The following is a 16,887-nucleotide window of genomic DNA, read 5'->3' on the forward strand; positions in this document are numbered from 1 at the left end:
TTAACGGACTTAGGATAATTTAACGGAAGTTAACGAGTCCGTTAACATTTTTTAAAGTTAACTTAAAAGTTAATCCGTTAATAGAAATGTTAACTTCGTTAATTAACGATTAACGGATTAACGAGTTAATGCCCAGCTATGCTTACTCACCATAACATTGCGTTGTCATCGTACTTACATAAGCAAATTTCAGCTCAATCGGTTGAGGAAAACTGGTCTTAAATTCAGTTGCAAGAGTTGTCCCACACATACTAACAAGTGTCGTTAGTGATCTGGTAACAAAAACTGTTGTTTTGGGTTCCGGAAGTTCTGGAAGCCCGAACGTACTTGTCAGAACGCGTTTTTCTAGCGTTTTTCAGCGTGCCTGCTGTATCTTTTTGGTAAATAGTAAGTACTGGATTAACGATTAACGGACTTAGGATAATTTAACGGAAGTTAACGAGTCCGTTAACATTTTTTAAAGTTAACTTAAAAGTTAATCCGTTAATAGAAATGTTAACTTCGTTAATTAACGATTAACGGATTAACGAGTTAATGCCCAGCTATGGGTTTAGTGCACATAAATGGTGTAATGTGTAATGAATAAATAAATAAATAAATAAATCTTTGGACAATTTCACACAGCGCCAGCTAGCCCCAAAGTAAGCAACTCAATGCTTGTGTTATGGGTGCTAGCTTAACGGATATACTACTTATATACTTTTTTTATTTTATTAAATACATACATATTATACATATTTACACCCAGACCCGTCACAGAAATAAAAATTCATCATTTCAATTTCTGCCCGGCCGGGAATCGAACCCGGGACCTATCGGCATAGTAGTCCGTTCTGAACCACTACACCAAACGGCCGACATGAATGAATTTAAAGTCCAGTCAAATTAGACATGAACCCTCCATTAATTCGCATACAGCTGAAAGTTGGTATGAATGTTCGGACCACCATGCACCACTAAGGCTGGGTTGCACCAAATTACTTTGACTTTGACAAATGTCCAAAATCTGTCAAACTCCATACAAAATACACCAGTTATCGTAACAGTTACGGTAAAAGTTAGGTGATGCAACTCAGCCTAAGAATGAAATGTGAAAAGTCCCCATTGATCCGGCATGTGCTACAAAAAATTCTAAGTCGAAAGTTAAAAAATGGTTTTAGCGATTTTCAACCAAAAAATATGTTAAGACAATTTTTTAGCACATGTCGGATCGATGGGAACTTTTCACATTTCATTTTTAATGGTGCTCCGAACATTCTTACCAATTTTCAGCTGTATGCGAATTATTGCAGGGTTTTTAGTTTCATTTGCCTACATTTATGCCCATTTGGGTAAGATGGTGGTAGCTAGCCAGGGGAACAAGTACCTACCACTAGCCAAACCGAACAGAAAGATCTGCCCCCATTGGGAATCGAACCCGGTAAGGCGGTCAAAACTCCTTAATAGCAAATGACATGTTACCTACACATTACTTAATACTGAGTAATCAGAGAGAACTTACTATCAGTAAGTACCTATCATCTTTTACATCACTTTGAAAGTACTTTATCTAAATTACGAATTATATGCCGTGGTATTTGGTATAATCTTTCGCATAGCGTCAGGTACCTTACATAGATAAGTCTCCATTGACATTGATTACGAGGGTAGGAGGCAAATGTGTTTGGTTTATGTTGCCGCGTAGTTATAAGATCGCAGTAAAGTTTTTCGATGTAACGTAACATCGCAGTAACAAGGTATCGATATAACAAGGCGTCGCAGTATACTTACTCTTAGGTAGTAACGTCGCAGAAAGGTTTTCGAAGAAACAAAATTCGATGTAACGTTTGTCGCACTCACGTAGTACCACAGAATAAATAATAGTAGTACCAGTACTAACCCCCAAAATAGGTCCATACACTATTACGCCCTAATTAGATCTCAAGTTGCCGTATACAGTTGAAGGATTGATTCTACTATTGAAATGCTATTATTAAACCTACTAATGAAACTTTCCTACAGGAACAAAATTATAATTTTCTAATAAGTAATTAACTTTTTTTAAAAATAAAACCGACTTCAAATGCGTGAACACAAAAAAAACTAAAAATTAAAAATATCGCGTATAAAAAAGTTCATCCCCAATTTTCCACCCTTGGGGGTGAAATATTTTCTTCAAATTCGGATGAAACCACCCTTTTGATAATACCTATTCAACAAAAAAATAATCGTTCAAATTGATTTATAATTTAATCGGCGGAGATATTGCGTATAAAAAAGTTCATCCCCAATTTTCCACCTTTGGGGGTTATTTTTTCTATTATTAAATTTAAATGGGACCACCCTTGAGGTATTACCTATACGCCGAAAAAAAATTTTGTTCAAATCGGTTAATAATTGGCGGAGTTATCGCGTAACAAACATAGAAAAAAAAACATACGGGTCGAATTGAGAACCTCCTCCTTTTTTGAAGTCGGTTGAAAAAGAGGGGCCCTCTAATTAGCTGATTACACACGGAAGACAATTTGTATGGAAGAAAAGTTTTTTTTTGGAAGATTTGAATTTCCTTCTCTAGGGGAAAGTTCTTGCACTTGAGCCGTTAAATCAATAATTTTTGCTTAATCCACACTTACAGGGATAACCTGTATGTAATGCTAATCCTAAGTGCTATTTGTATCACGAATGAAATGGACCAAGAAAAAAATCCAACTCATATTCACGAAGGCTAATAAATAATAATAATGAAGAAGAAGGATTTTATGAGAAGAAAATCTAAACTTTCACAAGTAAAACAAGCTAAAATGAGGCAGGCAATTGTTTAAAAAAGTTTATGTAAGATCTATAAAATCAGTAGCGGGTGTCATTTTGGTGCTGAGCACCAATATTGGCACAGGACTTTTCCGAAGTTTAGCCCTGAATTTTTTATTGAACCAGTCCATTACGCTAGTTGATGATTTATTGTGACTTCTAATATTAATGTTTATTGTGCTGGGTTCAGTCGTGGTGGTTGTAGGCGTGTTCAGAAGTTTTAAGTTAGCTGTAATCGCGGTGATTTTCTTGAATAATATTTTTTTATTCTTGATTGTAGAAACAATGTCTTGCTTCTTGGTTGTCATCATTTTTCTCACTGATGTCACGAGGTTCTGGTCCGATTTGGTGTTAATAGTCACAATATTATTAGAAGTATTATTTTGTAAAACATATTGGGATTTCATCTCTTCACTGACTATCTTTGGGTCTAAAGATACAGTGGTGTTTTCTATATTAGTAGATTCGATGTTGTTTGAGGAAGTTGTTACAGGATAAGACTTCGTTATATTTGTTGCTTCCATAATGGTATTGTTTGCTTGAGTAAGGTTTACGCGGTGCACAGAGTTTGTGGTTTCTTTACTTTCTGTAACATTGTAGTCTACGAGTTGTGTTGCATTAATATCCGACAATTTTGATCTCATATTTGGTTCAACCATTTCTAATTGTCTTTTAACTTCATATGAATTTGTAATTGCCACATTAAGACTATCTCTACGTGATTCACGGTGATGATTGAAGGTAATATTGTATGTTATAGACCTTATCCAGTCGTGAGCAGGACCTAAAGCCACAAAAGTCCTCTGAGGAAGCCAACACTCGTTTTTCTGCATTACGCCCGAGATGCCTATCACTCGTTCATCGAGTAAAAGAGGCAGTCCTTGGTAGTACTGACATGGCTTTTGGTTGAGTCTTGCATTATTGACAGAACATACATAATACCCAATCAGCATTTCACATGTCTGAATAATAGTAACACGTAGGCGAGGTTTATTGTCTTCTAAAACTGGGATTAATGCTTTTCTTCCTGTGGCTGCAGTTATATCTACAGCACTTAGTTTTACGTATTTGTTATTATATCTACCACCTGTTTCAAAATATAGTAAAGCTATATCATATCTATTAATAAAAAAATTTGATTGTACATAATTTTTGTAATTTGAATGTGTATATCTTTTGATAATGTCTATATTTCGATTGCCTCTTCGAAACGATGTGCATTCGGCGCAATATACAGTGGTTAAAACAAAGTATGGTTGTATGACAGTACCTACGCAGCATTTATCTGGCTCGGGCTGACAGAAATTACATTTCAAACGAACTATTGAATGTATGGATACAGTTTCACTTGGAATTATTCGTCGAACAATCAGAATTGTGTAGCACAGCCAAATGGTAATACTCATTTTATGTTTTAAGATAGCGAATCGGTTGAGCTGTAAACTATTTTATTGTGAGTGTGCCTGTGTTATTGCTGGTTGTTATGATGTGAGCTAATTCCAGTAAGTTGTCTAGCTGCAAAATGGTAGCTATTTATTACTGATTTAATGGGATACCTACCTATGGAGAGATTTATGGTAGTTATATATTAGTTAGGAACTTACATATTTTATTCTATAATCCTACCAATATTCGCTTAAAATATCGCGCATCAACTTAGCTCACTGTTTATTATAGCTAGTTATCATATTTAATTGGTGGTACCCGATACATAATTATCTAATATCCGTAAAGTTTTTGTTCGGAATGATTTAAATATATTTAATTTATTTATTCGAATTGCCTTGAAGCTAACTTATTTTTAATTTGTTCATAAACGTGGATGATTTCATTAACATTATGTAACAATGTTTTTTTGGGTCATCTCATTGAGTCGAAGACTAGTATTATATTATCTGTGTGTGGTCGACGTATACAAAAGACCTTTAAATAAGTAAGTATTACCAGTATTACTCAAGTAGCGTACCTGCTTTGGAAAAAAATCCAGTAACTTTGATTAAGTACAGGTACTTTGTAAGCTTTAAGTTTTTTAAAGATTCTTCTACTTTTAATGTAGGTAGGTACTTACCTACTTGATGTTCTCGATAAAGTAAGATTCGTGACTTATTGTTATTTTCACTTCGTTCGCTATAGATACCACCTACCTACCTAATTCATCCGTTCGTTTCAGCCAAATGACGTCCACTGCTGGACAAAGGCCTACCTAATTAATGTCGAATCGGTCACGGGCCTTACACAGGCGGGCTTATCGCTAAAACAATTTGTCCCTTACAAACGGCTACTATGATAAGTAGATGTTCTAAGATGGAGAGATGCTGTCTGATTAAAGACACGCATCTAGTTTTCCAAAACTCTATAGACTTTAGATTATATCATGAGTAAGTACCTAGTACCTGTGGTAGTACGTAAACCACTCAATACCCCAAGAGGTAAAAATAGGTAATATTTAAATAAATACTATGTATAATGTAGGTACAGGAAATTGATGTTGTTTTGTGAGTCAGTTGTTCAGCAAAAACTCAGTGTAGCAATGCCCTTACGGTGGCGCCACGGAGCTGGACTGGCATTCCTCGCGCGGACAGACTGCATTTGTGAATATCACTCAATCAACGCGTAATGCTCGATATCAAGCCAACACGCGCTACTACCCCGAAATAGAGGCACACCATTCATAAACAATCCACATCTCATATGAATGAAATACTATCGCTCCGCCGCATAACCGACCAAATGAACCACTCCAGAGAATGTTATTCTGGCTCGCACTCAGTAAAGTAACGATAAATCAAGATAACGTCGTGGAGTTATGCGGATGGGTTTGCCATTAAAATTCCTGTAATATGCCAATTTTGATTGCGATGGGTTGTTCCGACTCTGACGTAGTGGTCTGCTGGGCTCCTCGTGCGTAGATGGAATCTCTTTGTCGTCATAGAGCAAAATAAACTATCTTCAATTATTTTACCGGGCTGCTCCAAACTGCGCATTTCTCTCGAGAGTGAAATGAGTTCACAAACCAGCTTGGGCGGAAGGTGAACCGGATCACCTTTAGTGAATCTTGTTCTGTGAAGGATTTATTTGTAAAGAAAGAATATTACTTACTTACACAAGTAACCCGGTCTTTAGGTACATAGGTATAGTATTATCTGTGCCTGTAGTATAACTGTAGAAAACTTTATACCTACTCGTAGATAGGTTATATACTCCTAGATAGATAGGTACCTAGGTAGGTATTATTTCTGTTTATTGTTAGCTAGTAGGTATGTTAGTGCTTTAACTAGCTGTTACCCAATTGTTATTGTCCAGCTATTAATTACTTACCCATGCATATTTAGCAGGTTTACCTATTACTTTTATGATTGCGTGTTCCTATGTTTTTGTTTTCCAAGACTAAGTACTTACCTGCAGGTAAATATTTATTGAGTACATCAAAAATCAGCCTTGTTTACAGGTAGCAAATAAAAGGGTTTTATTTTGTTATGGATTGTTTATTTCCATTTAGGAAAAAAGTATAAAACCTTGGTCAAACAGCTGATTTAAAGATTAAGTAGCTAAATAATTTATCTAATGTTCTTTGAATTTGGGAACACCGTAGGTTTCGTGGGGTACGCCTTGACTAGTAGAAATCGCATTCAAGTTGTCGTAAGTAGCGGTCGATGACGCGGACGAGTCGTAGCTGGAGCTCACGACGCCGGCGCCCGTCGCGTGGCCCGTCGCGAGGTTCAGGCCTCCCGACGATTCGCTGCCGAAGACCAGTCCTGAAGTTTGCTGGCCAATGTTTTCACTTTGACCTACAGACGTAAAGACGGATGCTAGCTGACCGTCACTTATCCCTTGAGCTGAACCCACCAACTGTTGTCCTGTGTATTCGACGGAGCCACCGCTTGAGCTTGCATCTCCCTGACTCACGAAGGAGCCTGTGGATGAGCTTCCTGTGCTTCCTGAAGTCAAACCGGTATGGCCGACGAAAGATTCACCAGCTCCAGCGTTAACTTGGCCCGTGTACACGGCGGAGGAGCCGCTCTGACCAGCGTCAGCGCCAGAGATGCTCACTAGGTTTTGTCCTTTGTCGTAGTCCTTGACGATATTGTTAATTACGGCCTGCGAATCTTCCTTGTTCTTGTATTTAATGAAGTAAACTTCCGGTTTGGATGGAGGTTTCTGTTCTATTTTAGGCACAACGACGTCTTGATAGTCTTCGGGCTTCTTGACCAGAACGTAGACGATAGTTTTTTCTTCATTCTGTTGTTGCACCGGAACAACCTGTGAGGCGCCTCCGGCTTGGGAGGGTGTCTTGATGAAAATTATTTTGTAATGCTTTTGTGGGGGAGGCAACAACACGGGTTGGCGGGGCTTAGCCTCTTCCGGCTCTTGAGGGGCTTCGTGGACGTAGAAGTGTTTGAATATCTGAGCGGGCTGTGTTTGGAATTGATATTGATATTTCTGCTGTTGCGATGTTTGGTATTGATTCTGGTATTGATAGGATTGACCCTGACTGCCACCGCTGACTTGGTAAGTGGGTTGTACAAAAGATCCAGAGCTTGAGCTTGCTCCATTTGATGATACTGATGGATAGTACTGACTGATTCCACTGGCACCGCTTGCGGCATTGACGCCTTGGTAGCCTGAGTAACCCTGGTTGCCAGCTGAGCCTTGGACCTGGTATCCAGTATAACCTTGAGAGCCCTGATGCCCCTGGTGTCCCTGGTGTCCCTGGTGCCCCTGGTACACGGTTTGACCAGCACTCAAGCCCTGGTAGCCTGCCGAGGAGCCGGCGGAGCCAGAGCTTTGTGTGTACCCAGTGTTATAATTGCTACCAGCAGATTGGTACGAAGGTACTCCATAAGACGTCTGGGGTACTTTGTAGTTATATCCAAGATGAGATACGTCAGCTGCCACTACACCGATTGCTACCATGCACACCTGTAAAGAAAAAAGGAAATAATTTTAGTAATTTGTCTAGGGGTGAGTACTTTATAACTCATCATTCGACAAAATGAACATCGCAAAGCTGTACAAGATCCCAATCCCTACGTCCACGCAGACGGATCGTTGACCGTCAGTACCACGAAATGTTGCAATGCGTGAGCGCATTCCATTGAAATTGATCTACTTAGTTGTTTTATTTGTAGTAGTGAGATAAATGCCGTAATGTAAATGTGCATAGATTATTAATGTGCTAATGTCTTGATTTGATACTCGATTTTCAAATTATCGCTGGTATATGAATACAAAAATAAATTAACAATAATCATTTATAAACAAATTCTTTACACAATTATGAGAGACGACCAAGGCAATCTAAACAGAAACCCACACAGGTGGTCATTAATCAGTACCTATGTGAATAGGTTCTGACAAACTGGGTACCTCATTCAAACTGCCCAGAGATTTGTTATGTGCTACATTTCACACAGTGATGTATTAAAGTGACTGCAATCATTATGAGCGCCATCAGTCTTATTGAATAACATTCAAAGCTGTAACTTTGATATACCTACATAGCATAACGTGTATCGCTTTCCAGTAAGACACATATCAACTTTGAAATGAAGTCGTAAGTTATCTCAAAATATGTTATGAACGGAAGCCAACTTAAAAATTTATTGAGCTTTAAAACAAAAATGGAGTTGAAAGCTGGGTGTTATGAATGGCTTAGATAATAGAAAGCACTGTCAAGGCCTTGGAAGCGCCCACGGGCCACGGATGGCATCTCATGAGTGCCGTTGTGCTTGCGCAAGCTCAACTTTGGGTCAACCAGCGAGTGCATTGAACTTGAACTGGTCTGCTTCCGCCAGCAATGCAACACCTGATGCACTTGATATGGTTAGACATTTTGACAGTTCAAATATGATTCAAATGCCCTCGGGTTAGATCATGTCTTTCAAGCGCGCTTATCAAGACGGCATGCAGGCTCGAGTAAGTTAAAGGTCTGTTGTTAATACGCGTAACTACCTAAGTAACTTATTTATTTATTAATAGGTACAGTTACAGTACATAGACTACCACTTATTTAGGAAAAATACAGCTACAAATCACCAAAAATTCTATGAACCAGTTACAACAACAACAAGTTACAACTATGCCTAACAACATACATATAACAACAAAAACTAATGTAATTAACACATACTCGTAAGTGAATCCCTTAAGGCTGTAGTTTGGTGTTTATAGCTAGCCAATTGGTATAAAATTAGCCACTAAAGTATTTTTATTTCTTATTACTGACTGACTTTGAATTTTATTTTATTATTAGTACAGATGTAGAGTCGTAAACCGTTATTATACCCATAGTAACGATGGGTATGGTTATGATAGCACATTGATTTTAACTAAACGTTTTATTATGGGTTTAAGTCGTAAGCTAAAGGACATCTACAGGGTCTTCGTATTCGCAGAATCTTCAAATAACTTCATGAATGGATCTGACTATAAAATAAAATTATTATCATGTCTTAAAGAATTGATTAGAGCTGCTGAAAGTAAAAAATGCATTACCATTTTCAGTAGCTTCTTTGGAGTGTTCTATGTCTGGTCTAAATAAAATTTTTTAAAGTAAGTATTTGTCATTACTTCTAAGTAGCAAGTACTTTTGTTTTATAATACCATGAGCAACTTATTCTATGCAATATTTTTTTTGCCATATAATTAATTTCTGTCTAAATAAATGTGTACATAATTCTAATTAGTAACATTACAATTAATTTGATCAACATGTGGTAATCTGACCTTTAACACGACAAACAAACAAAAATGCCTTAGAGGATTCCTTGAATAACCCAGAGGTGGAGTTAGTATAGAAATTAGCATCTATATACAAATAGTTAAAACTAAATGTCAAGTTCAACAGTTTTGTGTATAAAGTATGCTGACCGTTGCCCGCGGTCGCTCCGAGGCGATGATGTAACTTTGACACCTGCTCTTGACGCGGCATTGTAGGGTTCACTAGTTTGTTTTTCCAAGTAAACCTACTAATATTATAAATGCGACAGTTTGTATGGATGTCTGGATGTTAACAACTTTGTTACTTTTTCACGCAAAAACTACTGAAAGGATTTTGATGAATTTTTACAGTATTATTGTTTAAAACCCAGAATAACATAAGCTATAATTTATGACGATGACACACTAAAGCTAAGTTGCACCATCTTACTTTAACTTTGACAAACGTCAAAAATCTGTCAAACTCCATACAAAAATCACCGGTTATCGTCATAGTTACGGATAAAGTTAGGCGGTGCAACTCAGCCTAAATTTCACGCGGGTGAAGCCACTATTTAAACTATTATTCTTTTGTTCTTTCTTTATATTATCACAGAATAAGATATTATAGTTGACTATATTTGATGTATAAAATAGTCTTTTTAAAACAACTTTCTGAAATTATTCACAAAAAAAGGACAGAAATTGGCTTTTATAGTAGCACCTTTTCATAAGGATTGATATCAAAAAGCAATATCCTCATTCTCATAACGAAACATTTTAAGATGGATAAATAAATACTAATAAAATCACATATCATATAAAATTGGTAGGAATGCACTGTAATTAAGTAGAAGGGATGACCCCATAGAAGTTAAGGCAGTATGATTTAATATTTTTATAAGTTAAAGTAATAAAAAAATTATATCACTATTAAGATGAAAAAACAAACGATGAACCCGAAGTTTTTGAATTTAAAAATAAAATTATTTATTTATTTAGTCCTTTCGCTACCAAAATCATATACATTAAACGAGTTTGGTAGCCACATTATGAATGCAAATCACCTTTTAAATGAGATAACTTTGGTATGTAGTTGTAGGCATTTTGCATACCTATTAATATGTTTTAAGTTTGTCATGTCTACTGAACCTTGTTCGCACACGATTTGTGTGCTTTACCGGAATCTTTTAGGGTTTTTCTAAACGTTAATCTTTAAAATATTCACGGTTCTAAGCTCTACAGTTCCAATGTTCAAGTGTTATGCGTAGGTAGGCATAGATTCATTTATTCAATGTTTGGATGTTTTTGCAAATTTTGCTAATAAGCCCGTTAAGAAATAATAGTAGCTATTATATTTTTAAAATATTAGCCTCTCAGCTCAGAGTCATTCAAGAATATCAACATCACACAAAAAAGTCACGTCGAGTAACTAAATGCGTTAGTTAGTTGGAAGTTCAATGAAAGCATAGGATACGTAGGCTGGGTTGCATTATTTTAGTTACCTACTTTAATTTTATCAAACGTGAAAAATCTGTCAAAGTCCATACAAAAAACCCCGGATATTGTTATAGTTACGGTTAAAGTTTGGTGGTGCAACTCATCCTAGTCACTCCTGTAGAGCCTGTAATAGACCGGAATTCTCAAAATAAAAGTTTTTCTTAAAACTAATCACAGGCTTTATAAAAGTCATTCTGAGAATGAGAATTCAAAGAATCTGAAAATGAATTTTAATTAACTTTTAATCTTTTGGTATCTAATAATTCGTGTTCAGTCTACACGTATTATTAATAAGTGTGCACTTGCATATTCAAACATCATCAAAATATGCCATTGAATATAAACAAGATCTAAAATATGCCTTTAGGCTTAAATATATGTCAACAAGTTAAAAAAGCGTAATAAATGGACCATTATTAATTTAACTATATTAGAATCGGTACAACACTTATTTTTAGCTCCTCTATAATTTTATTCGAACACAATACAATATTAGTGTTATGTTATTATTACAGCATGTGTTATTTGACCTCTAAGGTGCATTATGATTTTACGATATTATTAATATTTAAAGGACGTTTTTATGTATCATGCAAATTCAATTTTAAACTGATATTAACGATTATTCATCAATGCTACAAATTCAGATAAATTATTCAGATTAAATTTTATTTCCACCTCTTCATTTCATCAACTCCTGCTCAAAAGTATATTTTAAACTATTGTTCTATGTATCTGAGATTTACGCCCGTATTCACAAACGATGCTTGCTTAAGTGAGGCAGCAAATCGAACGCACAGCGTTGAACAGAGCTCTGTGATTGGTTCGTGTGTCACCCTGTGCGTCCACACGCACTGTGAGACCTCATAGTAATGTTTGTGATGGGTTTTAATCTAAAAAATAACTAAAAGATAATATTTTAAATCTAGGTTGTCAGTCATTTATTTTCCGTTTGCTAGTTAAGTTCAAGAGATCACCGATGGTTTAGTGGTTTAGGATCTATGAAACTGGCGGTCCCGGGTTCTCTATGCAAACTTCAGTACAGTATAATGAAGCTGTAAAAAGCATAATACCTATATTGTTAAGATTAGCAAACAAACAGATAGGAAAAAATTTAACTAACTATATTGATTACGTCGACTTTTGTTTTTTAAACAAAAGCTCCTTTAATAATTTACTTATAATACGAGTAATAGAACTGAAAATGTTCTATAATTTACTTACAAGGGTTGTTGTGGATTTAATTTAATAAATCCGATCTTATAGCCCCAATTTTCATACAAAGTATTACATGAGCTTAAAGCTTTTTCAGGAACATTTATATTATTATATTAAAACATTAATTGTCTTTAATAGAACATCATTAAGTCATAAAAATTACACCTCTTTGATGCTTTCACGCTTCACGCTTTGAAAAGCTTTTGCAAAGCTACGAAAGCTTTTGATGGAATTTAGCTGCATTGGTCTTTGACGTTTGTGTTATTTAACTTTTATACTTAAGTATTCCTTTAAACAAATCAAACACTATTTTATTATATTATATTAGAGTTATTAAGAAATAATTTAGACTGCTCTAGGTATGTGAAATACAAATTGAAGCGATCAGAGGAAAAGCAAACTTTGGTACGAGTAAGTACCCATCTCATATATTTATTTCGCTTATTTTTTTCCCGTCATAGCCATGTTAGAGAATGCATTGTTTGATTGAGAAGATTAACAATGCATTCTGATACCTATAAAATTCAATGACGTATTGTTTTTCAACAGGTTTTTTTCACGAACACGAAACTCTATTTTTAGACCTCTGATATCTGATACATGTTAAAAATAAAGTATGATTGATAGGTGATATTTAAGTGGTTAGTAAATTCGCAAAGCGTATAAGTTCGATAGAGTCAATCGCTTAGTTTTCAACCAAAGAAGTAAAAGCTTTTAACAAAAGCTTTCAAACATAGGAAAAACAATTGTTAAGAGTGTGCAGTGCGTATCTAATTACCTAGTTTGAACTACTAATACATATACTGTACTTAAGTATGTTATCAGTATTTATTTCTAAACCGAGTCATTTGTTAATTGATTGTTAACGGCCTACATTTAAAGGCAAGAAGTACATTAATCTGCTCCTTAAGATTTTTTAACGCACATCACTGTTTTACCGAAAATGTATAAAATGTGTTAAACTTTTGAAAGCTGGTTGACATATTGGTATCGGTGATCTTTTAAAACAATATCGATTTCACAGAACAATAAAACTCTGTAAATCACGGCAAAAACTCTTATGGAAATTAAAAATATTACGTACCAAAATCCACGTTGAACCATTCATGTTGAAGCCTGTTGCCCCAACCGGATGAAGAGATGCGTAGCGGCAAGTGTCACGGCGGGCCGTGGTAAGCCTCTTATATATCCATAGAGATGAGACTCACCGTCTGGTCAGGCCAGCAAGGTTATGTCAACGCGCATACAGCTCGCACCGGCCCCGGCGACATGTCGCATAATGGCGCATGCGCACTGGTTGCACTTACGACCTGCGCCTACCTTTTGTTTTTTGACGACGCGCCAAATAAGGCTCATGCCCCGAAAAGCTCGCAAAATGCGATAGTACTACCCATTTTTAGTTTATCAATAAAAAATGTGCATCTTTACATTTTAAGTAATTTGAGTATCTACTCGAATTTAAATACGAAAGAAATGTAGAGTCAAGCTTTAAAGGAATTCATTAGTAATGCACGAAGGTATAGTGTTCACCGATTACAGGTATAAATTAATGTTATGTAATTTAACACGCCAGGTAAAAACTAATAGTCGTTGTAACCAAGTGACAGTTCCACATTAACTATCATTTATGTTAAAAAGTGGCGTCATTGAATGCTTTTGCTTTCTGATAGTTTTTTTTTTACTTGATGTCATTGTTTAACTTAGAACTTAACCTCTTACATATGGGCACCTATTGTTGCCAAGTCAAAAGTCACTTCTCAATATGGGTGGCATGTTGTTGTTTTAGCAAAGCCAATACTAAAATCACGGTTGACGACAAAAAAACAATAAAATTGCAAATTAAGTGTAAAATGCGCTTGTAATTATGAAACTACATTAGTTGCAGAATATAATATTCCGAATTTTAATACCGTAGTCTCATACATTTTAAAATATCTTAATGTAAAGTGGATCAAACAATTTTATAGGTTAAAATACCCCGTATTGAGAGGCGACTTTGGTTTCCATGGGCCCGTAGGTAAAGGGTTAAAATATTCTTGTAAGAACTCTGAACCATATAAATCAAGTAACTTCAGTGACTAAGTTTATATTTAATGAAAACCAATCTTGAGCTGCATATTAATAGGGCTATATGACAATATCAAACATTGCTGTAAGTACGTATGCCTATGCCCTTTTTTACAAATTTATACTAAGAGCATTATCTTACATTTAAGAAAACGACATCATCTTGCTCATCTGGTCATTTAGTCTACTTTGAACTTGTTTACACTATTTCAAGCTGCACCTTAATATTGCTAGGACTTCTACATATTATTTTTATTATTTATTATGTACCTACTACGACTGCGGAGTGCAGGTGTCTGTCGTTTATTCCGAGGCGCTATTATGATTGAGTAACATTACAAAGTTCCAAAACCAGATTATTTCTTCACACGTGCCCACGGGCTCGCAGGGTAGACAAACTCTCTGCTCAATTTCAGGTACCAGTTTCAAGTTGGTACGTGCATTACACACGTGAAGTAAATCCTACATTGATTATAACATGATACAAAACAATATGTTTGATGCATATTAAAAATTATACATACTTACAAAAAACCATACTAAACTTGGGATCGGGGGTTACCCATAACCACGGTAACGGAGATGAACTTAATTTTTATTGCTCTATGAATAGTTTCCTATTTTAGGCAAAAATTGCTTCCTCTTTACCAAGGTCGATTGATTTTTAAAAATACACTCGGCATAAAAAAAATCGCACCTCTCGCGACAATAACTTTAAAAAATTTGTTCTGTCACAATCATGGTGGCCCACCACCAATATTGGTGTTAGTGAAAGCCCAATAAATAAACTTAAAGAAAATTTTTTTTTATACTTAAACATTAGCAGGATATAATATAAATCTGACTTGAAAAATGCCTCACTCGGGGCTAACCTCTGGGACCAATTAGACCAATTTTTGTAGTAATAAAACCAAATAATTAACTCACGTGTCCTCTTTAACAGGTGGATAGTGATTATTCCATTAAGCATAAAAGTTGGCTCAAGCGTAACTACCTGTCGCTTTAAGAAGAGACACTGGATCTTTCTAAAGACACCAGTTTTGGGGTAAAAAGACTTTCAAATGGTACCAATATTGATGGAAAGTAGGGATGCATACGTTTGAAAGTGCTTGTCGCGGGAGGTGCGATTTATTTGACGCCGATCGAGTATTAGTCAGTTACTTTTTTTCAGTACAGATACTTAAAGTCAGTAAAAAAACCTAACAATAATTAGGTCACGTTTTCAGTTAAACAAAACCTTCAAATCTTCGCGAAAATCCGCAAAAACCTATAAAATATTTTTAAATAAAGCAAACTCTTTGCAACATTCAGCCTGATCTGGGTCTAGATAGAAATTTCATATAGTTCTATAAATAAACTACGTGTAGTTCGGTATTGATCTGTGCTCGGGCACTGAGTAACGGTCATGCGCTCTTTAATTATTGCTCTATCAAGGTACATTTAGGTGACCTACTATTATTCAGTTCTCCATATGATAGTAAACGAGTAAATATGATGATGATGCTGATGATATAGTTATCCTGATGATATATGATAGGATCCGACCGATTTCAGCTATGGCGACCACTTCGACTTCTAACTGTGGATGGCCTAGGACATATAACATAAATGTAGGTATATTAAAATTTTATGAAAATACTCTCGAAAATTTTCATGTTTTAGGGTTATCCTTCTGGGTTTTAAAAGTAGAGCGGATCACTTTGTCTCGTGATTTTGACATTTATTTTGTAAATTACGGCCAATGTTTTATAGGTCATCTTTTATTTTTCACGATCCATTTAGGTACCATCCTAGCTAGACTGCATCTCATTTGACATCAGGTGCGATTGCGGTCAAATACCTGCCTTATTCTGCATTAAAAAATCTCAGTTCATTAGGTAGAGCGTATTTAATTTGTACAAAAATAATGTTGTTATTGCAATTTTAAATATATCTGTCTTAAGTGATTACTCTATTATCCGCTAGTTATTTGCAAATAAATAGACAATTCGGTCACCACGGTCTATGTTGCCAGCAAAGTGCCGGTCGTCTCGCCCGACACGCTGCTCTCAACGACGCCATCAGGAGAGCCCTTGCCAGCATCAACGTTCCTTCCACGTTAGAACCACGTGGATTGGTCCGTGATGATGGCAAGAGACCTGATGGTCTCACTCTGGTTCCCTGGGAACGGGGACGGGCTTTAGTTTGGGACGCTACATGTGTCGATACTTTAGCCCCTTCCCACCTCAGGGAATCAGTTGCTAAAGCTGGGGCTGCAGCAGAGTCGGCTGAGTTAGCCAAACGGCGCAAATATGAGTCACTTTCTAATGACTACATATTTGCGCCTTTTGGTGTCGAGACCTTCGGACCTTGGGGACCGAATGCTAAATTACTGTTTCGGACCATTTCCCCTAAATTAATTAAAATTTCGGAAAATCTAAATGCTGGCTCTTTCCTTGCACAAAGGCTTAGTATTGCCATTCAGCGAGGAAATGCAGCCAGCATTCTCGCCTCTTTGCCTCACGGACACACTTTTATTTTTGAGTAATATAAGTTTATATTTTTATTTTGTTTAGACCTTAGTAAACTTAAAGCTTAGTTACAACAGGATATTGCGAAATTCCAACGGGAACGGGA

At 36.1% G+C, this 16,887-nt stretch overlaps 1 protein-coding gene across 1 annotated transcript; it reads right to left on the reverse strand.

Annotated features, from left to right (window-relative positions):
- Positions 1-6,251: 6,251 nt before the first annotated feature.
- Positions 6,252-13,380, reverse strand: LOC114361035 (eukaryotic peptide chain release factor GTP-binding subunit). The gene is made up of 2 exons (XM_028315947.1): positions 13,289-13,380; positions 6,252-7,707 (listed from the first exon to the last, which is right to left on the reverse strand). Exons 1-2 carry the CDS (start codon positions 13,310-13,312, stop codon positions 6,349-6,351), a joined length of 1,383 nt encoding a protein of 460 aa, XP_028171748.1. The 5' UTR covers positions 13,313-13,380; the 3' UTR covers positions 6,252-6,348.
- Positions 13,381-16,887: the final 3,507 nt, after the last annotated feature.

The sequence above is a fragment of the Ostrinia furnacalis genome, unplaced genomic scaffold, assembly GCF_004193835.3.
Source record: "Ostrinia furnacalis isolate ACB-3 unplaced genomic scaffold, ASM419383v2 OfSCF5394, whole genome shotgun sequence".
NCBI classification, from domain to species: domain Eukaryota; kingdom Metazoa; phylum Arthropoda; class Insecta; order Lepidoptera; family Crambidae; genus Ostrinia; species Ostrinia furnacalis.

Excerpts from the sequence above, each read along its gene's own strand:
- LOC114361035 (XM_028315947.1), bottom strand. The coding sequence starts at position 13,312 with ATGAATGGTTCAACGTGGATTTTG. Across the intron at positions 7,708-13,288 it reads ATGGTTCAACGTGGATTTTG|GTGTGCATGGTAGCAATCGG; the intron begins GTACGTAATATT and ends TTTTCTTTACAG.